This window comes from Panthera pardus, unplaced genomic scaffold (genome assembly GCF_024362965.1).
Source record: "Panthera pardus isolate Hobbes unplaced genomic scaffold, ASM2436296v1 HiC_scaffold_12, whole genome shotgun sequence".
NCBI classification, from domain to species: Eukaryota; Metazoa; Chordata; class Mammalia; order Carnivora; family Felidae; genus Panthera; species Panthera pardus.
In genome coordinates this window covers 84062532-84087589 of record NW_026526677.1, presented here as the reverse complement: position 1 = coordinate 84087589, position 25058 = coordinate 84062532, and the positions used below count along the sequence as shown (strand labels likewise).

Sequence of the window (25058 nt, the reverse complement as noted above, 5' to 3'; positions counted from 1 at the left end):
AACTATGTGTACAGTGTGTGCTTTGATACATTTATATGTTGTAATATGATTGCCACTGTAGCAGTATTTATCACATGACATAATTATAGTACAATATTATCTATATTCACTGCACTGTGGATTAGATCTCTGTGGCTTATTTAACTACTTGTTGCAAGGGAGCCTTCTCAGCTTGGGACCCTGTGTGGACTGCAGGCCTTACATGCCCTGGAGGGCCAGCCCTGGCCTTATCTTTGCGCTTGGCTTACAGCAGCCGATAATTTGTAATTATCTGAGTGTACAGTGATGTGGAGAACACTGTACATGTCAGAAGCATCTGGTTTGGAGGAACTTTGGTAGGACGGGAGCTAACTTCCTGAGGAGTGTGTGCAATTGAATTTTTCCCATTAATAGCAGGTCTCCAGCTGCTTTACAGTGTAGGGTATGTAACTTTATATTCAGAGCTGAAGCACTTGGCATTGTAGGTGGAGGAGAAGCTGGCTGGCATGTAGGAAAAGGACCCAGCAGGAATACAGGGCTGTGGAAGAAATGGAGAGAGAGCAGGAGGGATGGCTCATCCAATAAGCACATTGGGAGAGTCAATGATGGGGTGTGCGACATGCATGTGTTCTCTGCCCCCATGACCTGCACCATTGGTCCCTGTGGCTGGCCAGAGCTCTGTGAAAGAGTTGCCTATTTGAAGTGCACAGAGAATGGCTGAACCCAGAATCAAGACTGAAGATCTCAGCCCATTTTGGTTCATGCATCTCTGTTTCTTCTAAGCAATGACAGTCCCCAGTGTGTATCAGTATCAATTGAATGAAGCAATTTGGGCCTTAAGCAGTGGCACAGTTTTAGCCAGTGTTACAAAAGGAATGGAAAGACCAGCAGCACTTTAGGGAGCTCTTTTATGCAGAAGAGCCCTGCAAGGCAATATGACTTCTAGTGGCAGAAACTGTAATGAAAAGTGGGCATAGAAGAGGCACCAATGGAAATTTGCTTTTGCCCCCGACTCACTCACTCACTCACTCACTCACGCTGTTGTTTTCTGTCTCCAACTCTCATATATATATATATATATATATACACACATATATACACATATATACACATGTATATGTATATATGTGTATATATGTGTGTATATATGTGTATATATATATAAATTTGTGTATATATATATGTATATGTATATATATGTATATATATATATAAATTTGTGTGTGTGTATATATATATATATATATATATATATATATATATATATATCTCCAATTTCCCCTCTCCTCCCCCCCCCACCATCGACCATCAGTTTGTTCTCATTATTCAAGAGTCTCTTATGGTTTGCCTCCTTCCCTCTATGTAATGTATTTTTTACCCCTTCCCCTCCCCCATACTCCTCTATTAAGTTTCTCAGGATCCACATAAGAGTGAAAACATATGGTATCTTTCTCTGTATGACTTATTTCACTTAGCATAATACTCTCCAGTTCCATCCATGTTGCTACAAATGGCCAGATTTCATTCTTTCTCATTGCCAAGTAGTATTCCATTGTGTATATAAATCACAATTTCTTTATCCATTTGTCAGTTGATGGACATTTAGGCTCTTTCCATAATTTGGCTATTGTTGAAAGTGCTGCTATAAACATTTCGGTGCAAATGCCCCTATGCATCAGCACTCCTGTATCTCTTGGGAAAATTCCTAGCAGTGCTATTGCTGGGTCATAGGGTAGATCTAGTTTTAATTTTTTGAGGAACCTCCACACTGTTTTCCAGAGCGGCTGCACCAGTTTGCATTCCCACCAACAGTGCAAGAGGGTTCCCATTTCTCCACATCCTCTCCAGCATCTATAGTCTCCTGATTTGTTCATTTTAGCCACTCTGACTGGCATGAGGTGGTATCTCAGTGTGGTTTTGATTTGTCTTTCCCTGATGAGGAGTGACGTTGAACATCTCTTCATGTGCCTGTTGGCCATCTGGATGTCTTCTTTAGAGAAGTGTCTATTCATGTCTTCTGCCCATTTCTTCACTGGATTCTTTGTTTTTCGGGTGTGGAGTTTGGTGAGTTCTTTATAGATTTTGGATACTAGCCTTTTATCCGATATGTCATTTGCAAATATCTTTTCCCATTCCGTTGGTTGCCTTTTAGTTTTGTTGATTGTTTCCTTTGCAGTGCAGAAGCTTTTTATCTTCATGAGGTCCCAAAAGTTCATTGTTGCTTTTAATTCCCTTGCCTTTGGAGATGTGTCAAGTAAGAAATTCCTGCAGCTGAGGTCAGAGAGGTTTTTTCCTGCTTTCTCTTCTATGTTTTTGATTGTTTCCTGTTTCACATTCAGGTCCTTCATTCATTTTGAGTTTGCATTTGTGAATGTGTAAGAAAGTGGTCTAGTTTCATTCTTCTGCATGTTGCTGTCCAGTTCTCCCAGCACCATTTGTTAAAGAGACTGTCTTTTTTCCATTGGATATTCTTTCCTGCTTTGTCAAAGATTAGTTGTCCATACATTTGTGGGTCCAATTGTGGAGTCTCTATTCAATTCTGTTGGTCTATGTGTCTGTTTGTGTGCCAATACCATGCTGTCTTGATGATTACAGCTTTGTAGTAGAGGCTAAAGTCTGGGATTGGGATGCCTCCCGCTTTGGTTTCCTTCTTCAATATTACTTTGGCTATTCGGGGTCTTTTGTGGTCCCATACAATTTTAGGATTGCTTTTTCTAGCTTCAAAAAGAATGCTGGTGCAATTTTGATTGGGATTGCATTGAATGTGTAGATAGCTTTGGGTAGTATTGACATTTTAACAATATTTATTCTTCCAGTCCATGAGCATGGAAGGCTTTTCCATTTCTTTGTATCTTCTTCAATTTCCTTCATAAGCTTTCTATAGTTTTCAGCATGCAGATCCTTTACATCTTTGGTTAGGTTTATTCCTAGGTATTTTATGACTCTTGGTGCAGTTGTGAATGGGATCAGTTTCTTTATTTGTCTTTCTGTTGCTTCATTATTGGTGTATAAGAATGCAACTGATTTCTGTACATTGATTTTGTATCCTGCAACTTTGCTGAAGTCATGTATCAGTTCTAGCAGACTTTTGGTGGAGTCTGTCAGGTTTTCCATGTAGGGTATCATGTCATCTGAAAAAAGTGAAAGCTTGACTTCATCTTTGCCAATTTTGATGGCTTTGATTTCCTTTTGTTGTCTGATTGCTAATGCTAGAACTTCCAACACTATGTTAAATAACAGCGGTGAGAGTGGACATCCCTGTCGTGTTCTTGATCTCAGGGGGAAAGCTCTCAGTGTATCCCCGTTGAGGATGATACTAGCTGTGGGCTTTTCATAAATGGCTTTTATGATGTTTAAGTATGTTCCTTCCATCCCGACTCTCTCGAGGGTCTTTATTAAGAAAGGATGATGAATTTTGTCAAATGCTTTTTCTCCATAGATTGACAGGATGATATGGTTCTTATCTCTTCTTTTATTAATGTGATATATCACATTGATTGATTTGCAAATATTGAACCAGCCCTGCATCCCAGGAATGAATCCCACTTGATCATGCTGAATCATTCTTTTTATATGCCATTGAATTTGATTTGCTAGTATCTTATTGAGAAATTTTGCATCCATATTCATCAGGTATATTGGCATGTAGTTGTCTTTTTTTGTCTGGTTTGGGAATCAGAGTAATGCTGGCTTCAGAGAATGAGTCTGGAAGTTTTCCTTCCCTTTCTATTTTTTGGAACAGCTTGAGAAGGATAGTTATTATCTCTGCTTTAAATGTCTGGTAGAATTCCCCACGATGCCATCTGGTCCTGGACTCTTATTTGTTGGGAGATTTTGGATAACTGATTCAATTTCTTCGCTGGTTATGGGTCTGTTCAAGTTTTCCATTTCTTCCTGTTTGAGTTTTGGAAGTGTGTGGGTGCTTAGGAATTTTTCCATTTCTTCCATGTTGTCCATTTTGTTGGCATATAATTTTTCTTAGTATTCCCTGATAATTGCTTGTATTTCTGAGGGATTGGTTGTAATAATTCCATTTTCATTCATGATTTTATCTATTTGGGTCATCTCCCTTTTCTTTTTGAGAAGCCTAGCTAGAGGTGTATCAATTTTGTTTATTTTCTCAAAAAACCAATTCTTGGTTTCATTGATCTGCCTACTGTTTTTTTTAGGTTCTATATTATTTATTTATGCTATGATATTTATTATTTCTCTTCTTCTCCTGGGTTTGGGGTGTATTTGCTGTTCTGTTTCTAGTTACTTTAGGTGTGCTGTTAGATTTTGTATTGGGGATTTTTTTATTTTTTGAGATAGGCCTGGATTACAATGTATTTTCCTCTCAGGACTGCCTTCGCTGCATCCCAAAGTATTTGGATTGTTGTATTTTCATTTTCATTTTCATTTGTTTCCATATATTTTCTAATTTCTCTAATTACCTGGTTGACACATTCATTCTTCAGTAGGATGTTTTTTAACCTCCATGCATTTGGAGGTTTTCCAGACTTTTTCCTGTGGTTGATTTCAAGTTTCATAGGATTGTGGTCTCAAAGTGTGCATGGTATGGTCTCGATTCGTTTATACTTATTAAGGGCTGTTTTGTGACCCAGTATGTGATCTATCTTTGATATGTTCCATGTGCACTCGAGAAGAAAGCATATTCTATTGCTTTGGGATGCAGAGTTCTAAATATATCTGTCAAGTCCATCTGATCCAATGTATCATTCAGGGACCTTGTTTCTTTATTGACTGTGTGTCTAGATGATCTATCCATTTCTGTAAGTGGAGTGTTAAAGTCCCCTGCAATTACCACATTCTTATCAATAAGGTTGCTTATGTTTGTGATTAATTGTTTTATATATTTGGGGGCTCCCGTATTCTGTGCATAGACATTTATAATAGTTAGCTCTTCCTGATGGATAGACCCTGTAATTATTATATAATGCCCTTCTTCAAATGTTGTTACAGCCTTTAATTTAAAGTCTAATTTGTCTGATACAAGTATGTTTACTCCAGCTTTATTTTGACTTCCAGTAGCATGATAGATGGGTCTCTGTCCCCTCACTTTCAATCTGAAGGTGTCCTCAGGTCTAAAATGAGTCTCCTGTAGACAGCAAATAGAGGGGTCTTGTTTTTTTTTTTTTTTTTGTTTTTGTTTTTGTTTTTTTATCCTTTCTCATACCCTATGTCTTTTGGTTGGAGCATTTAGTCCATTTATATTCAGTTTTATTACTGAAAGATACAGGTTTAGAGTCATTGTGATGTCTGTAGGTCATGCTTGTAGTGGTGTCTCTGGTACTTTGTGGTCCTTGCAACATTTCACTCAGAGTCCCCCTTAGGATCTCTTGTAGGGCTGGTTTAGTGGTGATGAATTCCTTCAGTTTTTGTTTGTTTGCAAAAACCTTTATCTCTCCTTGTATTCTGAATCACAGACTTTCTGGGTAAAGGATTATTGGCTGCATATTTTTTCCGTTCATCACATTGAAGTTTTCCTGCCATTCCTTTCTGGCCTGCCAAGTTTCAGTAAATTGGTCTGCTACTACCGTTATGTGTCTACCTTTGTATGTTATGGCCCATTTATCCATACCTGCTTTCAGAATTCTCTCTTTATCCTTGTATTTTGCCTGTTTCACTATGATATATCATGCAGAAGATCGATTCAAGTTACGTCTAAAGGGAGTTCTCTGTGCCTCTTGGATTTCAATGCCTGTTTCCTTCCCCAGATTGGGGAAGTTCTCAGGTATGATTTGTTCAAGTACACCTTCAGCCCATTTTTCTCTCTTCTTCTTGTTCTGGAATTCCTATGATATGGATATTGTTCCATTTGATTGCATCACTTAGTTCTCTAATTCTCCCCTCATACTCCTGGATTTTTTTGTCTCTCTTTTTCTCAGGTTGCTGTTTTTCCAAAATTTCATCTTCTAATTCACCTATTCTCCCCTCTGCCTCTTCAATCCTCACTGTGGCTGGCTCCATTTTATTTTGCTCCTCATTTATAGCATTTTTTAATTCATCATCACTGTTTTTTAGTCCCTTGATCTCTGTAACAATAGATTCTCTGCTGTCCTCTGTTTTTTTCAAGACCAGGAATTAATTTTATGACTATTATTCTAAATTCTTGTTCAGTTATACTGCTTAAATTGGTTTTGATCAATTTGTTAGCTGTTGTTACTTCTTGGAATTTCGTTTGAGGAGAATTATTCTGTTTTGTCATTTTGGCTAGTTTTTTGTCCCTTATGCATTTTAAATGCTTGTTGTGTGCTCTGCACCTGCAAGCACCGCTATATGAAAGGAGGGTTATACAGTGTCCAGGGCCTGGCCCTTCAGGAGGTGTTTTTTCAGAGATGGTTACTTGCTCTCTGTTGTGTTTGGTTTTTTTATTACCCTACTCTTAGTGATATTTTGGACCCTCCTCCAGGTGTGCTTTGATTTGTTCCTTGGAGTAGCCCTGTAAAGGAAAACAAATAGACAAACAGGAGACAAGAACACACAAACACACAAACAACACAAACAAACAAAAACAAAAACCCAAAGACTAAAAACAAAAAAACCCAAAACACTGACTAAAGTAAAGAAGAGGGTGGAGGCAGTGCTAATGGAAGAGAACATACAAGGAGAGAAATGACAGGAGGAGTGGTGGTGGGGAGCGTGGGGGCGGGGGTGGGGGGAGAAAAGACAAACATTGATTAGACAGAGAGGTAAAAGCCTTAATCCAGATGGAGAGAAAGGAAAATAAAGAAGGAGGCAGGGAAAAGGAAACAGATAAAGTTACCCAGACAGAGAAACTATATTGCTTGATTATTCCAGAGAGAGAGAAAGGAGTGTAAATAAGGAGGTGTAGAACATGTATCAAGACAATGGATTAAATATGTCTGTTTAGACAGACAATAACCAGAGTAACCAGCCTAGGGCATGGAAGAGATAAGGAGGAGAAATGGGGGGGGGGGAATGGAGAATATATCTATATATCCAGAATTGACCTAGAGTTAATCCAGGCAATGCTGTGTCCCTTGTCGGGAGTAGCTGTCTGCAGGGTCTGTGCTGCTGTGGTGGATACGCAGTTACCCAGCACAAAGGGGCATGGTTTGGCATAATCTGGACCCACCTCCACTCTAGGCCCCAGTACTGATCCCTGAGGCCCCACCTTGGTGGTGGGGGTGTGTGGAATGGTGATCCCCCAGTCTCTTCTCCACGGAGCTGGACCCGATGGACTCTGTTTGAGTCGTCCTTATTGTGCCGAGGGCACAGGTGGGGAGGTCCTTCTCGCTCCACCAACTCCCGTGACCCTGTGCTTGACTAGGATTCAAAGTCCCACTCTGTGCACTCTGGCACTGGGGAAGCGCCTCTCAGTGTGGTGGATATGTGGTCCTGGCTAGCTTTGTCTGTGCCCCTACACTTCAGGGAGGACAGCCTTCTCCTACTGGGGACCAAGAGCCACCACCTTCGCCACGAGCCCCCGGGGTGGCAGACACAGGCAGGCTTTGTCTTTTCCCACAGCACTCCAGAGAGATGGCAGCCTTTTCCTCCTGCAGACTGCACCCTTGGCCCAGCCACTGTGCCCAGGAGTGGCGGACACAGGCAGATTCTGTAATATCACATAGCCCTCCAGGGAGGGAACCACTTCCTCCAACTGAGGACTGAGCCCCTGACCTACCACCACACCCAGGCTCCCCTCCTCTCCAGGTGCACCAACAGAGAGCCAGCTCCAGTCCAAAGAAAGCCCTGCAGTTAGAGATCGGATCCCTCTCAGTCTCAGTCCCCGGTCTTTCTCCTGTCCAGATACGGTCCTGCACTTCCCTAGCCGCTCTTTCTTTTCCCTTTGTCTCTCCGTTGAAGGGAGGGCCTCCACTCCGTGCCCATGTGGCTGTTTTTTATCTCCCCCAGTTTGCAGTTACCCACCTATCTTCTTTCCAGCTTCCCCATTTTCTTCCTAGTAGATTCAGTCTCTTTTCCTCCCAGGCTCTGGTGTTCAAAGTCCTTTGGCTTCTGCACTTCTTTGTTTGAGAGTGGCAGGAAGTATGGGTCCCCCTACTTCTCCGCCATGTTGGCCTAGCTGAGGTTCTTTCTCTCCAACTCTCTTGAATGTCTTGGCTCCTCCAGCGTCTCTTGCTGGGTTTCTCTCATGGCCTTTGGAGACTGGGGAGAAAAGAGAGGGAGGGAATTCTAGTCATGGGGATCAATTTGAGTGGGCTCCGCTTGGTCAAGAGTTGCTTTTCCAGGGACTAACACTTTCCAACAGCCCTCCCAGGTGGGGCTCTCTGTTGTGCTAGATCATCACTTCAACTTGATCTTTAGATAATAATTAAGACTTGGAAATTTGGTCAATGAATAAATGCTGTTTCTAACCCAGATACCTCCTTCCAGGTATTTGCACCTCAAGCCGGGCAGCTGTGACCACAATGTGGCTCAGAGGTACTATTTGAAGTAGCTGCTTCTTTGATGTTTAGTCAAATGGCCTAGAAGAGCTGGCCATTGTAGGAACCTGCGTGCCACACCTGCCCTGGGCACCCTGCACCCCCTGAGAATATCCATTCCGTGCCGTGTGCCCCCACCTCGCCCTCTGTCCCCATAGTACAGTCTCCATGTTGACCATTGTGTTTGTCTTGTTCCTGACTATAGTCTCAGCTTGCTCTTCTCCTACAGTGGGGTGCATATGAGTGTGCTGAAGAAAGATGCCTTTCAAGGTTTGGCTAAGTCAGAGGGTGGGGAGCCTTTTCTGAAGGCCTCAGAAGCAGGCCTGTGGAGAAGAACCCTGTCTCCTAACACTCTGTGCTGCTCATTGCTGAAGATAAGCCAGCCTTGCCAGCTGCCTTTTCTCTTTGCAGGTTGGACTGGTATAATCTGGTCCCTGCATGGCTGAGACACCGGCAATCAGGGCTGCAGGCCAACGGCCAACACTTCATGCTGGAGGACTCCACCTTCTGGATCTTTGGGGGCTCTGTGCACTATTTCCGGGTGCCCAAGGAATACTGGAGGGACCGCTTGCTGAAGATGAAAGCCTGTGGCTTGAATACCCTCACCACGTGAGTGCTGCCACCGCCCCCCCCCCCCCCCGGAGCTTTGGCATCTGTGGCATCTGTGTCCTGGGCTTCTTCTAGGCAGCCTAGCCTGTAGGACTCCATCGTGTCAGGATGGGGGAGCGCTGCCAGATCCTGGACCTGAGCAGTCCCTGAAGAGAATCTTTGTGCTAAGCTTTGTGAGGAAAAATATAGGAGGATCAGGTCACCCACACTCCTGCTTAGGTTTGCCAGCTATGACACCTTCCTTTTCCTCATCTGCACAGCACTCCCCACTAGTGCAGATGAGGAGACAGGATGGACGTAAGGTTTAGAGGCATAGAAAGAACAATGGTGTATACATGAAGGAATATAGTGAAGGAGGGGAGTGTAGGGGTGGAAGTGATTAAATTATATATATATATATATATATATATATATATATATATGTATATATGTATATTTTAAACAAGCACTCCACCCCCCAATTTATTTAGCACATGAGTGTGATCTTTTTCAAAATAGCTTCCTAAGGAAGTTCTCATCACCTTTCAGCATTCCTGTTTAGAATTATCTTCAGAGCACTATGGCTTCCAGTCTAGCACTGACCACAGTGACAGGCACATGATAGGCACTCAGTAAAATGCTGAATATGTGAATCAGTTAAAAATATGCTCAGTTGTGAAGAATCTTATCGTTATGTGGATTTATTTCTCAAAACTGCCAAAAGATAGTTGGATCCAAGTCTATGAAATAAAGTGGGTTATATCAGGCTGGGCTATTCTATTTTCAGGAAAAAATATGTGATTACAGATCAAGGATGTGGATTTTCTTGGGTGGTTTGTTGAAGCAGCTCTGAAGATAATTTCTAAGAAGAATTACAGGAATGTTCTGGGCTATAACAGCACAGTTGAAACACATGTATATAATTTTCCAGAAGGATTACTTAAAAGGATCCATTTATTTGTGTATGTAAGTTCTGATCCTGAGGGTACATTCACACATCACAGGACTCCTGAAGCTGGTGAGAATATTGTAGGCTAAGCATTTTGCATTATAAAATCTGAGTAATGTGTATTTCCTTAAATGTGGAGCTCCTGAGTCTCAATTGGAAGGGGCTCCACTGGAAGTCAGGGGTGGGTGGGAGTCCAGGAGAGGAGCAGCTGTGTTACTATCATACATCCCTTGAGTTGGGCCCCTTGAAGAACTTACTTTATTTCCTTATCTTCTCTTTAGAAGATAAGGAAAGAGTTATTTGAAATTCTGGTTGCTTCAGTAAAAACAGGACTGATCAGAGGTTTCCTCTTACCTTACTTTTAACTTACTCTCTTAGAAAGTTACCTTTTCTCCACCAGCTGATAAAGAGAGAACAGGAGACATGGGGAGGGAAGGAGGAACGTGGGGGAGTGCATGCTCAAGCTGACCTGTGATCACATCTTATGCTTCACCCAAATCTTATTGGCCTTCTCTCCCTTCTCCTAAGGAGATGAGTTGTGAGCCACCCAGGGACTGGCCCTGGATACTCTAAGGTCCCTAGATCTCCTCAGTTAGTTCTTGGTTCCAGTCCTGATACCATTAAAACAATGTGCCTAAGAAATACATCTTCAACCATCATAATGGGTTTTAGGGATAAAGAAGGTAATCTGGAAGATGAAGTGGAATAAATGAAAAGCTCATTCCTGTAATTATCTTCTATTATAGCTATGTTCCATGGAATCTCCACGAGCCAGAAAGAGGCAAATTTGACTTCTCTGGGAACCTGGACCTGGAGTAAGTGCTGTCACTGCTTCTGTGGCATGGCCTAAGGCTGGGAGGCAAAGAGGTGGCCCCTTGGGTTGGTCAGGAATCAAAGGGCCATCTCCATTCTGCATTGAGAACCAGAGACAGCCTGGGGTCTGGAGCCTTGTTCTCAGGACCCAAATGCTCTCCAGACATGAACCTGTTACTCTCAGGGTCTGAGTTTGCCTCCTCTGAGCTCAGACCTTTTCATTGCAGCTCAGAGGTATCAATCTTCAGTGTCTGCCCTGTTCTGTAGTGTGGTCCAGCACCTGGGCTGGGACAGGGCTTACCCACGTAGGGTAGCAAGACTGTTGGGGTCAGGTTCACTGTTAGGAACACCCCCCACCCCCCACCCCCCCACACACACCGTATCTTGTCTGATGTCCTTGGTCCTCATGCCCCCAGTAGAACTATGCAGAAGGTACTGGGCTGGGGGCAGGGGAGAACCCAGCTCGCAGGGTGTCTGAAAGCAGGGAAGGGAGGAGCCAGGTAGATCCACCACCTTGTGATGTGTGCCAGGCTCATCCCCACCCTCCCCCCCTGATGTCTTGAGAGCTGCTGACACTGACCTCCCTAGGGCCTTTGTGCTGTTGGCTGCAGAGATCGGGTTGTGGGTGATTCTGCGTCCAGGCCCCTACATCTGCAGTGAGATCGACCTCGGGGGCTTGCCCAGGTAAGCGGGGCTGTGAGGGGCTGTGGCTTGAGCTGTCCTGTGTGCTTGTGCAAAATGCTAATCACAAAGGTAGGTTTAATTTTGCTATTGAAGTATATTTTTCATTGTGTACTGAAACACCATTCAAGAATAAGTGGGACCTAAAGGGAGCCATTTTAAATGATGTTACTTTATCTTAATAAAGTATTAGAGAAACAAATTATTGTTTTTGTTTTATGTTTTATATTAAAATTTAAGGCTTTAATGAGTTATGTTAGAATGTGTAGTCTCCACTGAGGTCAGTAGAGTGCTCTGTGGCTGGAGTAGAAATCTGGGCAGTAATCACCTGGTACCACATTCATTCCTTGTCCTCATCATTGTGATTAATTTTCAGCAAAAAGACTTTCTTGTTAATAGGGGTAATCTCTCCTATCCTCACAGTGTTCCAGGTGGTTAGATCAACTCTCTCCTATACCATGCCACCTCAAGAGGGAAGAAGGCTGGTCCTGTTTGCCTTGTGGTCTCCTTTGGGAATGGCCTCTCCCTGTAACACAGCTATTAGCCCAGGCTTTGTTTTCTGTCTTTTCTCCAGTTCCACCCAGCCCTTCCCTAGGGATCCCAGGCAGGCTCTGTCTCCATCTCCTTTGCTCTCCAGGATCACTTCTCTGTCTCTGTGCTGTTCAGCTTGGCAAGAGTGCCCTTGACAAGGCCATGCACACAGCCAGAGTGCCCTCCCCCTGCACCTAGGGATTAGAAATCTGTGTGTCAGTGATGTCTTCAGGCCCAGCCAGAGCTTCCAGGAGGACAGGATTTAAGTGTTAGAACAGCAGGAGCTCCAGCACTCAGCCCTTCTCCTGGGCAGCATTGTCCACTCAGGTCCTGGCATCGAGGATGGGCATGTGGGCACACCCCAGGGAGGCCCAAACAGGCAAAGACCCAGTGGTGATGAGAAGCTAGACCTGGTTTAGGTGAGATGGAGGGTGGAGGTGTCAGTCTAAAGGAAGCTGCTCTCTCCTCCTCCATTTTTACCTAACATAAATTGATAATTTTCTGACCTTGTTCAGGACTTCCAACTTAGGATGTGAAGCATTAGACCCTTTTTAAGAAAATATAAGTGTTTTACTTAGAATTTCAAGTGAGAAGGAAGAGTTCCTAACTCTGGAACAAATGATCTGGGTTCATCTGGGAAATGTGATCACAAGGGACAGGCTATGGGAAGAACTAATCTTGCTCTGCAGCTCCTCCTCTGAACTAAGCTCTGAAGAGCTATGGAGGCTGATGCTATTGAGTCACAGGGTCAGCATGGAGAGCAGCAGATGGACGGATGGACAGGAATGAGAAGTGGATTAGCCTCTCATGACCTTCATGTCAGGCTTAGTTTTCTGGGAGACACCAGAAAGTTGCATCTGGTCCCAGTGATTCTTTAACCCTTTTGGCTTTACCCCTTTGTAATGAGATTTTAGAGTAAATGCTTCCATGCTGGGCCTTGAGTTCAGTGAGAAGCTTTTCTCACTCTGACTGGCAGCCAGACCGTAGCCATAAAGCTGGAAATAAAATCCCTAGCAGCGCTGGTGTCTTTTGGTAGGGAAACAAGTGCAGAGTGCAGGTCTTGAGTTCTGGCAGTGTTTGCCCCTGAATCTGTTTGCACAATCTCCTGCCTTCCTGGCTGAGTGGAGGTGGTGGGGTGGGAATTGTCTTGCTTACCCCCAGCACTCTGAAGCCACTGCTTTTCTCCCCACCATCTCCTGCCAAGAGAAACCCACAAACAGTGCAACTAATTCGCACCCCCCTTTTATTCAAGCTGGTTACTCCAAGACTCTGGCATGAGGCTGAGAACAACTTACAAGGGCTTCACCGAAGCAGTGGACCTTTATTTTGATCACCTGATGTCCAGGGTGGTGCCACTCCAGGTAAAAGCAAGGAGACTCTTCTTGGAAGTTCAGCTATTTTCCTACTGGAAGTAAACAGTCCTAGGTTAGCTCTCAGACAAAGGGCTCCCAGTTCCTTTCAATACAGAACACATTCTTCCCCACTGCCTGAGATCTATAATTGGAGGGGTTTGCAATAATTGTCTTTTAAAAGATGTATTTCAATATTGTTTTAGGTGGTTCAGTGCTGAAGAGATAGGCACAAGGGCTTACATTATTCCACACAATGTCAGATGTGATGTCTTACTCTGAAAAACCCACTGATTGGCATCCCAATAGTGGCTCAGTTCTTTGTGAAAAAGAGCATAAATGGATAGGCCCTTACCTGTAATACATGGGACTTTTTGTAGTTATAAAATTACAATTGATGACTTTTCAAGGTACATCTTTCTACTATCAAAAAGGTGCTGTATGGTGCATATTTCATTCAATAAGTGATAAAAATCAATTTTGGGAAGAAATTATCTTATTACTGCATGTAATATTTGGAAGCAATAAAAAAGCAGGAATGGGAATAATTAATAGTTTATGTAAAAATAAGAGTCATGCTGAGAAATTAGCACATTAATAAAAAATTAGTACATCAATAAAAATTGCTCTTTAGTCAATGGTTTGTAATGTTCACAGCACACATAGATCAAAGGAACTACTTGATCATCTGTAGGGCAGACAAATAAAACACTGGGTACTAAGTTAAATTTGAATTTCAGATAAACAAGGAATATGTTTTAGTATAAATATATCCTAAATGTTACATGGGACATACTTACATTAAAAATATTCATAATTTATATAAAAACTTATTCATTATAAATTCACGTATAACTGGCTATCTTGTATTTTTATTTCTTAAATCTGGAAGCCCTAATAATGAAAGAAGCAACAAGCCAGGAAGTTTTTGGCCTACATTTTTATAAGGAAGATGGAATTACTGAGATGATTCAGCAGGTTGTAGTAGATTGGTGGAGGTAGAGGTTTTAGGGAAGGTGGTTTTAGGGAAGGTCATGCCAGGAGTATGGCTTAGAAGCATTCTTAAATATGGAAATGATGTACTAGACCTTTCTTTAAAAAAGCATTTTCTGAGTATAACTCAGAAATATTCATAACTCATAATTCGTAACTCATAATTATTTTATTTTTATTATGGTAATTTTGCCATAATATAAATTTTACCTAACATAAAAATTACCATTCTAACCATTTTTAAGTGGTTTTAAGTTCACTGGTATTAAGTAATTAACATTGTTGTGCAAACTTTACCACCATCCATTTCCTGAACTTTTTCAGCTTTCCAAACTGAAACTCTGCATCCATTAAATATTAACTTCCTATCTCCCCTCTCCATAACCCCTGCCAACCACCATTCTACTTTCTGTTTCTATGAAATTGACCACTCTAGGTACCTCATATAAGTAGAATCTTGTAATACTTGTCCTGTTATGTCTGGCTTCTTTCATTTGTCATAATGTCTTCAATGTTCATTTGTGTTGTAGTGGGTGTCAGAATTTCCTTACTTTTTAAGACCTGATAATAATCTATTGTATCTCTGGACCACATTTTGCTCATCCATTCATTCATCAGTGGACACCTAGGTTACTTTTGTCTATTGTGAATAATGTGGCTATGCTAGTTAATCTCACTAAAGCTTTGTCAATTTTGTTAATCTTTTCAAAGAACGAACTCTTGGGCTTTTTTATTTTTCTCTATTTTTAAATCTCTTTTTATCTCTGTTCTAACCTTTGTTATTTCCTTCCTCCTTAAACCTTTAAGTTTAGCTTATTTTTCTCTTTCCTAGTTCATTAAGGTGAAAAGTTAGGTGTTGACTGAACACCTTTCTTCCTTTTTAATGTGTTTATAGATATAAATTTCCCTCTTAGCACTGCTTTTGCTTCATCCCATAACTTTATGTTGAATTTTTATTTTCATTTGACTCAAGATATATCCTGATTTTCCCATTATTTCTTCTTTGGGTTACTGGTTGTTTTTTAAGAGTGTGTTGTTTAATTTCCACATATTCGTGGAATTTGAAATTTGAATTTTTCAGTGTTCTTTCTGCTGTTGGTTTCTAGTTTCATTCTACTGTGATTGGAAAATATGCTTTGAATGGTTTCAATCTTTTAAAAGTATTAAAGCTTCTGTTGTGGCCTAAAATATTATCTCTCCTGGAGAAGAATGTTCCATGTGTACTTGAGAAAAATGTGTATTGTGTCATTGGATACAGTGTTTATATATGTGGATATGGTACATTTGGTCTATAGTGTTGTTCAAGTCCAAATCTATGTCTTTTTATTGGGGAGTTTAAACATTTACATTTAAGGAAGTTACTATTAGGGAAGCATTTATTTTGGCCATTTTGTTATTTGTTTTCTGTATGTTTTGTAGCTTTTTTTCTCCCTTATTTCCTCTATTACTACCTTCCTTTGTATTTACTTGATTTTTCATAGTGACAAGTTTTGATTCCTTTTTCATTCATTTTTGTGTATATTCTATAGATATTTTCATTGTGGTTACCATGAAGATTACAAATACTGTCCTAAAGATATGATGTTCTATTTTATATTGATGTCAACTAAACTTTAATCACACATACAATCACAACTACTCCTTTACAGCTCAACCTTGCTGTATGTTATTGATGTCACAAGTCACATATTTATATATTGTGTACTCATTAATATAGATTAATAATTATTTTCATGCATTTGTCTTTTAAATCCTGTTAAAAAATAAGAAGTAGATTTATAAACTAAAATTAGAATAATACTGGTTTTTACATTTTTAAAATATATTTACCTTTACAGGAGAACCTTGTATTTTCAAGGGACTTCAAGTCACTGTGTGGCATCTTTTCATTTCAATTTGAGGGACTCTGTGTAGCATTTCTCATAACTCAAGTCTAGTGGTATCAGATTCCCTCAACTTTTATTTGTCTGAGTATGTCTTAACTTCTTCCTCATTGTTTAAGGACAGTTTTGCTGGATACAGAATTCTCAGTTGATAGTTTTTTTTCCCCCTTTCAGCACTTTGAATATGTCATCCTTCTGTCACTGCCCTGCCAGATTTCTGGTGATATATCCACTGATAGTCTTATTGGGGATCCTTTGTATGTGTCAAGTTGCTTTTCTCTTGCTCCTTTCAAGAATCTCTTTTTGTCTTTGGCTTTGACGGTTTGATTGTAATGTGCCTTAGTGTCGTCTTTTGGTTAATGCTACTTGGAGTTCACCGAAGCTTCTTGGATTTGTATACCCATGTCCTCTCAAATTTGAGAGGTTTCCAGCCATTGATTTTTCAAATAATCTCTCTGCCCCTTTTCTTTCTTCTTTTTGGAATTTCCACAATGAGTATTTTTGTCTGCTTTCTGATGTTGCATAAGTCCCTCAGGTTTTGTTCCCTTTTCTTCATTCTCTCTTTTTGTTCTGTAGACTGAATAATTTCAAATGACTTGTTTTCAAGTTAGCCCATTCTTTCTTCTTCCTGTTTGAATCTGCTGTTGAACTTCTATGGTGAATTTTTTCTAGTCAGATATATTTTTCAGCTCCAGAAATCTTGTTTATTATATTTTATAGTTTCTCTATCTGTATTGATATTCTCACTTTGCTGATATAGCATTTTCCTGATTTCTTTGTCCATGTTTTTCTTTAGCTCATTGAGCATATTTATGGCGATTGTTTTAAAATCTTTGTCTATTAAGTGTGTGCATTTCTTTAGAGATTTACTTTATTCCTTTGAATGAGCTGTATTATCCTGTTTCTTTGCCTTGTGTTTTTGTTGTTGTTGAAAATTGGACATTTGAAACAACAGTCACCTCTCATAGTCTTTGCAGACTTGTGGGGAACATCTTCACTATTTGGTGGGCTCCTACACATTAAGATAAGCATGGGGTTATGGCTCCAGATCTTCTCAGATGTTTCCTGGGTATGTGTCTAGTCTGGCCTGTGTGTGTGTGCCTTTCACCAACTCCCCTGCCTCCAATTTTCCCTGGCTGCTTTTACATGTCTTAATTTTCCAAAGAGTCTCACCCCACCTTCCTTTGTGGCCTTAGATGTTCTATCATATTCCTCTGCCTATAATCCCTTGCACAGGCATACATGAGTCTGTAGAACCTCTGAAATTTTCACATGCTGTGACCTCCACTGCCTTGTGTTGCTTTTAGCCTGAGGTCCAAACTATGCCAACATTTGCTGTCTGAGCTCCAAATCAGATGAGACAGAAACTAGTCTACTGGGCAGCCCACAGACAAGTGGGCTACAAACAAGTTCCATTTTGCTCCTTTTGTCCTGAGGGAAGGAACTGGGAATTAGATTGATCTTTTGGGATTATGCCACACTGTGCCAGGGAGGAGGTTGGGCAAGGATGAGCAAAAACACCAAAATATTTCCTATCAAACGTGTTTTTATTCATTTGCTTAAACATTTAACTAGTTTCCAGACCAGTTAATAAAATAAAGTTATTTTATTTAGTCTGTAATTGTTTGATGTTTCCATAGGGAACCAGGGCCTGGAACTCCCTACTTTCTCTGTGTCTTACTGACATCACTCTCAATTATATAATCAAATCTTTTGAGACTTTCGCTTCCAAATGGAATATTTTGCTGCTAATGGGTGAGAAGTATGATGAAATTAGATAGTACAGCTTCCACTACAAATTCAGCTTCTGATTGTTTATCTCTTTCTCCAGTACAAGCATGGAGGCCCCATCATTGCTGTGCAGGTGGAGAATGAATATGGTTCCTATAACAGAGACCCCGCCTATATGCCTTACATCAAGAAGGTAAATATCAGCTCTTTATTTCTTCATATTCCTTCCTCTGGAATGTAGTATGGGCTGTGATGTGACATGTTGGTCTAGTACTTTTCTCATATTAATACCACATTTATTAGTGAATCCTTTCACCATACTTTTATTTCAGTGAGGTCATCACTTATTTACTTTTTATTGAGTCTAATTGGGGGTTGCAGTACACACATGGGGTTGCAGTGGCTGAGAATAAAGGGATGGACTTAATTGAGTGTGAGGATTAGTGAAGTCTCCCTGTAAAGGCTGCCCTCATTCCAGCATCTAAAGCAAGGGTTCCCAGCTTCGTCTGTACATTCAATTTAAAAATCCCTATGCCCAAACCATATAGCATATCAATTAAATAAGAATCTCTGGGGTGGTCCTTAGACATCTGATTCCAACGTGTGTGTGAGTTTGAGAACCATTGATTTAATGTATGGGAGATCAGAGAAGGGCTGGGCTAGATGATACTTTAAAGAACAGGCCTATCTGGTTTCTGTTACTTAGTAGCTGAGACCTTGAGAAAAGGCCTTTATTTTTCTAAACCTCCATTTTCTCTTCTTTTAAGTGGGGATAATGAGAGAATTTGCCTTTCTGAATTGTGCATGTGTGTGAGATCACTTGGCTCAGGACTGTTCTAGGACTGTTCTCAGTAAGTAGTCAATAAATAAGACTTTGATAGATCATTGGCAGTGGTTTTAGAGGAAACATTGAGGAAATGTTAAGTGGCCTCAGGGAATCCACCTAATTAAAGCTGCTTTAGCTTTGGCCCATGACGTCAGCATCTCTTCTACTGTCATAGGCAGATTCATTTTCTGTCTGGAAATTACTTCAGTCCCTGCATGTAGGCAGAATGAGCTCAAGCACTCCTGCTTATAGGATTTCATCTACTCTTGCTCCCTTTTTGTCTCTTGCAGAAAGCCCCATGTAGGGAGCAAGGCTGTCTCCAGAAAGAGGCATTCCCAAAATCAGGAAGGGGAGAGTTCCACCCTGATAGTCAAACCCAACTGCAGACTTGATTAGACCACACCTCCAGCTTCCTCTTTGCCTTTGAATTAGCTAGAAAGATCCCAACAAGGGTGCAGGACAGGAGAGCTTCTTGCATTATAACTCTTTCCCTTGGACTATCTCTTGAATGCTGGAGCTTTTCCAGCAGGTGTTTACTGAGTCCTGAGCTGCAGAGAAGAGCTCTGCTAATGGTGTGGAGAGGAGAATGCAGTTGTTAAGGGGCTTCTCCTGCTCAGTCAACACCTCCCTGGTGTCTGGGGAAGGTACCATATGTGAGACAGATGGACAAAAAGAAGCTGCAGCACACACCCCTGTCATCCTGATCTCTTGCTCTCAAGCAAGAGCTCCCAGCTCCCCTCCTGAGCTGCCATGCAGCTTCTTCTGGGTGTAATGGACATGTGGACACCATCAGCATAGGATGACCTTGGGTAAGTCACCTCACCTTTCTGAGCCTTAGCCTCATCATGTGTTCAATGGAGACAAGAATGCTTTCTCTAAGGCTGTTCTGGGAATGAAGTGAGATTATAGACACAAGACCCCGAACTCTGCTTGGCAGATCACTGGTCATCAGGAAACAGTAATAGTAATTACCCCTTACAGTGTGCAGTCAATAGATTAATGGCCATGAAAAGTCAAGTGCAACTAGTACAGCTGTAAAAGATGGTTACACCCTCTCAACCCACATGATGCTATATGTATAAGGTACGAACAAAGGCAAAGCCTGTTACATATCAGCAAATGACTGGCTAGACAGTTGTGAGGTGGTAGGTCCAGGGCTTTTAATAAACATCTTATCTTACCTAATGGATTGAACTTCTGTGGCTTCTGTTGTCCCTGAGAATTAGGGCCCACTCTGCTCTTTCCTTACTTGCATCAGGTTTAGATATGAACATTATGCACCCCATGGATTATCTCTCTGCCTCACCTGCTTCCCAAAAGAATTTGGTTGAAATAAGCAATCTGATAAAAATATCTGCATGTTAAATTATAGGAAAGTCCCCCTTGCTGGGGTTTCTAATCCAAAAGAGCCCATAGGCCCAAAGCAGAGCCTTTCAAGGTGGGCAGACTCTAGATTCAAGTCCATACTGGCTCACTTGCTCTGTATCCCTTAACACTTTATCCAACCTCTCTGAGAGTCTTCATCTGTGCAGTTATTAAATGTGAGGATTGAATAGGCTAGTCTATGTAAAGTAGTTAGCAGAAGGCCTGGCGTGAATGTAAGTGTTAGCAGTTATTTGGAGTGGTAAAATGGTTATTGCATCTCAACACAGTGTGTGTTCCTTCCAGTTCTTCATTTGATTTACAAACTGCAAGGAGTGCCTCCTGTTCTACTGGGCATGTGCAGCATGTCATAGGCATGTGGCTGGGGCATGGCGGTTGAACAGAGCCCACCCTGGCCCAGTGTGAGGAAGTGATGGGCTGCTTGCTTCTGGTATCAGGAAGGCCTGACCCACTTGTAGAGCCCTGTAGTCAGCTGCTAGGTGACAGCATAGCATCTGGCCCTGCCGAGCTGCTCTCTGTTCCTAGATGGGAACAGGACACCAGCCAGACCTGACACCTTGCCAGATCTGGGGTAGCCAAGAGATGTCAGAGTCTGACAGCCCTGCCCCTGCCTCAGCTGGACTTCAGCTGATAGGAGGTTTGTTGAACATGGTGGGCACAGACAGGAGGGTTTCTGTCCATTTTCTGTGGAGAGGTAAATGCTTTATTTTGAATCTTTCCCTCTTTCTTTTCTGGCTGCCACCTTCCCAGCTGTGTGACATGGCAGGAGCTCTGAGGAGTGAATATTGACTTGTCTTCTTCCCCCCCATAGGCCTTGGAAGACCGGGGTATTGTGGAATTGCTCTTGACTTCAGACAACAAGGACGGCCTGCAAAAGGGAGTCATGGATGGAGGTGCCTACCTGGAGGCTGTGCAGGGATAGGGTGGGGGATCAGCACCCTGGCCTCACTGTGCACGCCCCCCTCCCCAAATGGCCTGAGCCACAAGTGGAGTTTCTCTGCTATCTGTGCTTCTCCTGTTTGCATGGCACTGGGCCCGAAGCTCTGGGCCTCAGAGGGTTGGAGGATCCATGTCACATGGATCTCTCTGGTCTCCCACTTCTGCTGAGCACTTACTCAGGACACTAACAGTGTTCTGCAGACTACAAGCTGGAAATGGTGAGTTGGTCATACTGGAAAGTCTCTGCATGTCTGCAGAGAGGGTGTCCTGCCAGGATGGCTTACTCAAACCCTGCCAAAATCGTGGAGATGGCTGACCACTGCCCAGGGGGTATGTAGCCCCTGCTGTGACAGCAACTGGCTGAGCAGCAAGTGTAGATGACCATGGTGGCTCTCCATCCAGCAGCATCCATCTCCCTGACTCTAACCTCTCTTCCTGTTACTGTAGATGTGCTGGCCCAGCTCCACCCTTGTGCACCAAGCCCTTTCTCCCTCAGCTACTCAAGGGCATTGCTCCAGCAGCTCTCTGCTTCTGCCCTCAGTCATCAGATTTTCTCTTTCTGTTTGATTATTCCCATCTGCATATCAGCATGTTCTTTCTCTCTTCTTTATTTTTTAAAATTTATGTATTTATTTTGAAGAGAGAGAGAGCGAGAAAGAGAGAGAGAGAGAGAGCACCTTTGCCCATGGGACGGGCAGAAAGGAGAGGGAGAATCCCAAGCAGGCTCCATGCTCTCAGCAGGGAGCCTGATGCGGGGCTCAAACTCATGAACCCCAGATCATGACCTGAGCCAAAAGCAAGAGTCAGATGCTTAACCAACAGAGTCACCTAGGCACCCCTATTTCTCTCTTCTAAAAGAAATCTCTTGACTCATTTTCCCATCCAAAGCCTGTTCTGTTTCTCTGCTCCCCTTTCAAGAGCTCTCCCCATGTCCATGCTCACTGGCCCCCCAGGCCCTTTCCCCTCCTCTCTCTTAAACCATGGGAACCACATTACTACCCTCACCATTCCACTGCCGCTGCTCTTTTTGAGATCGCCAGTGACCTCATGTTATAAATTTAAGCGTTCATCCTCATTGCCTCTGACTTCTCTGATTTTACTTATCAGCAGCCATCAATCTCTTCCCCTTGAAATGTTTTCCACCCTTGGTGTCTGAGACCCAATTTCCTACTTTTTTCTCTGAACTCACAGGCTGCTCCTTCTTGGTATCTCCTGCTGGTCACATGTCTGTCTCCAAATTCTGATGTTTAAATTCTTTGCTTCTCACCCTTTGGAATGAATTCTCTTCTCCATACACTCAGTGTCCTGGTGGTGTCATCCAGGTGACTTTAAATCTGATCTGTGTGTTGATAACTGTGAGATGCTCGTCTCTGTCAGCAACCTTCCCTGAACTCCTGCCTCACGTGTGCATCTGCATACTGGGCACAGCGCCCAGGAAGGCTGCAGGTCTCAGTGGAACCAGCAGAGAACTGAACTTGTCTGTTTCCCTCCCAGAGTCGGCCCCACTTTTTAGTCTTCTTATTCTCAGTAAATTGCATCTCCATTTCCCCTAGTTGCCCTGGCCCTAAACTTTGTAGGCACTCTCAGACCTCTTCTTCTGTGTGCCTGACATACAGCCATCAGCAAATTCTTTTTATCTTTATCTTCAAATTTATCCAGATTCAAGTTTTAGCATCTGAACTGTTACCATTGTTCTCATATGCATTATTGCCACAGCACTGAACTGATGTTCCTTTTTATTGTTGACTCCTGCACAACTTTTTCTGAACATAGTATTTGAAAATGTCATTTGGATCACCTCATGCCTCACCTGAACTTCAGGTACATTCTGCCTTGCTGACAGTGAAGCACAAGCTATGAGAAAAACCTTCAGGGGCATCCTTTGACCTGTGACCTCTGTGACCTGGCCAGGTGTCTCCTGCTCCACCCTCCTGGCCTCCTACCTGTTCTTGGAACATACTGGACACCTCCAGCCTTCATGCAGATACCTGCATAGCTATTCCATTTCCTCCCGTTTTTCTCGGAGATCACCTCCAAGTGAGGTTTCCTCCAAACACCCAAGCTCCTCCTGGAGCTCCCCCGGCTCTTTGGGCCTGCTGTATTTGGCCTTCTAACATTCTGGGTAGTTTGTTTTATTTACGTGTCTCACTGCAGTGCTAAGTTCAGTCTTGTTAGGCTGTACTCCTGTGCCTGGACACGGTTCGGTTCATGCTCTGCATAGATGATGGTGGTTGAAGGGCCTCTTATGAGCTGCCTGGTGCTTCCTGCGGGCTCCCACAATCGGCTTGCTCCTGTTGCAGTGCATGTCCCTTTCCAGTTCCTTCTTCGTCGCCCTCCCCTCCACTAGACTGAACAGATAGGGCCTTTCATCTTCGCAGCCCTAGGCCAGCGCCGGCCAGCAGGGGGCCCCCAGGGCGTGACTGCTGGATGAATGAACAGAAGGCCCTTTCCCTAGACTATTGAGTTCCTCAAGGACCAGCAGCGATTCCCGCCATTTCCACGCGGTGGCACTGTCTCCTGTGACTACTTCCAAGGCCTCCGCTGGCCCGTGCCATTCGGTGGGGCCTAGGAGGAGCTGTGGCCAGTGCTGGGAAGGCAAGGCCCTTTGAAGGCTGGTGTATATTTTTAGCGTGTCGGCAGTGTGCTGAGCAAGGCCTCTGGTGCATTAGGGAGTCTCCGAGGCAGGTTGCTGGACACCATACCCTCTCTACGGCGCGCTCCTCCCCTCGCCCGCCCGCCAGGCCCCTTCTCCAGGCTATGCCCCCTCCATGCTCCTCCCCACGCCCCGCTTCGGCCCCTCCTTGCCTCTCCCTGCCAACTCGGGTGCCGCCCCCGCGGTGCCTTTCTCTGCCTCACCCCGGCTCCGCCCCCGCCGTGCCCCTCCCGGCCCCACCCCCTTGGCCCCGCCCCCGCCGTGCCGCTCTGTGCCTCGGCCCCGCCCTCGGCGTGCCTTTCCTGCCCCAACCCCGGCTCCGCCCCCGCCAAGCCCCTCCTGGTGCCTTCTAACTCCCTGACCTCCAGAGCCGTGCTTGCTGCCCAGAAAGACTTTTTTCAGTTAGTTAAAAATGTAATTAAAGTAAGACATTCACAAGGTGTAAAAATAAAGCCACAGAAGTGCGGCTTCCTCCTCCACTCCCCATACGAGACCTGGGCCCGCAGCGTTCCTGGCGGTGTGGCTACGTCATAATTCTGGTTGGTTTCTTGGTGCCTGCATTACCACGTGGAAATGCCCTTCCCACCCGCTAGGGTGCGAGCCATATTCTGGGCAGTATTTGTGAACTGGCTGACTTTCGGTTGCTTGGTTTTCACTTTCGGTGTAATTATCCTGTTTATTCTCTTTTCCTTTCAATTTTTTAAATCTCCCCCCTTTCACTTTTATTTATTGTTTTTTGTTTTTTTTTAAATTTAAGTTGATGCACACATAGTTGACACACAATATTACATTAGTTTTAGGTGTCCCCCCCCCCCTTTCTCTTTTAAACAAACCTTTACCAAAGATCTTCCAAATTTCTGTCACACTGTGTTTCAAACATCTGTATATATCAGATTCTGTGTCAAGTCCGATGGGTCTGAGACCCCACTGCCCCTGACCTGATGGAGCTCTACCTGAGGCCGACCTCTGGTTCTCTCTGGAACTGTGAAGGCACTGTTCCCTGATATTCTAGCGCCCGCTGTCACTGCTGAGGTACAAGCACATTCTGTTTCCTGATCCTTTTATATATTCTCTGTGTGTATTTTTTCCTTCCCATTTCTACAAAACTACAGGATTTTCCTTTATCCTTGGTATTCTGGTATTTCACAATGATGTTCTTTGGTGTGAGATTCTTTTCCTTTTGTGGCACTTTTGTGAGTCATTTGAATTGAAACAGTTGTGGTTGTTGTCAGTGGGACATCTAGTCAGTGCTTTCTTTCTTTCTTTTTTTTTTTTTTTGATATGTTTTCCCTCTTTTTTCTGATCTTTTGGTCACTCCTGTTATTTGTAGATTGGGCTTTTATATCGATGAT

At 43.0% G+C, this 25058-nt stretch overlaps 1 protein-coding gene and 1 long non-coding RNA gene across 4 annotated transcripts in view; one reads left to right on the top strand and one right to left on the bottom strand.

Moving 5' to 3' along the window:
- The window catches only part of LOC109250411 (beta-galactosidase-1-like protein 2), a 51220-nt gene that overhangs the window by 11495 nt on the left and 14667 nt on the right, over positions 1-25058 (top strand). For 2 of the 3 annotated variants that reach the window (XM_019421468.2, XM_019421470.2), the window contains 7 exons: positions 8338-8385; positions 8799-8996; positions 10671-10739; positions 11326-11421; positions 13202-13310; positions 18006-18098; positions 20926-21007. In XM_019421468.2, coding sequence (XP_019277013.2) covers positions 8338-8385; positions 8799-8996; positions 10671-10739; positions 11326-11421; positions 13202-13310; positions 18006-18098; positions 20926-21007 — 695 coding nt within the window. The remainder of the gene's footprint in view (positions 1-8337; positions 8386-8798; positions 8997-10670; positions 10740-11325; positions 11422-13201; positions 13311-18005; positions 18099-20925; positions 21008-25058) is intronic. The other variant, XM_019421469.2, reaches the window with a different exon arrangement.
- LOC109250415 (uncharacterized) lies at positions 6642-23773 on the bottom strand. The gene is made up of 3 exons (XR_002073025.2): positions 23194-23773; positions 13245-13354; positions 6642-8109 (listed from the first exon to the last, which is right to left on the bottom strand). It is a non-coding gene; the product is annotated as an uncharacterized LOC109250415 (long non-coding RNA).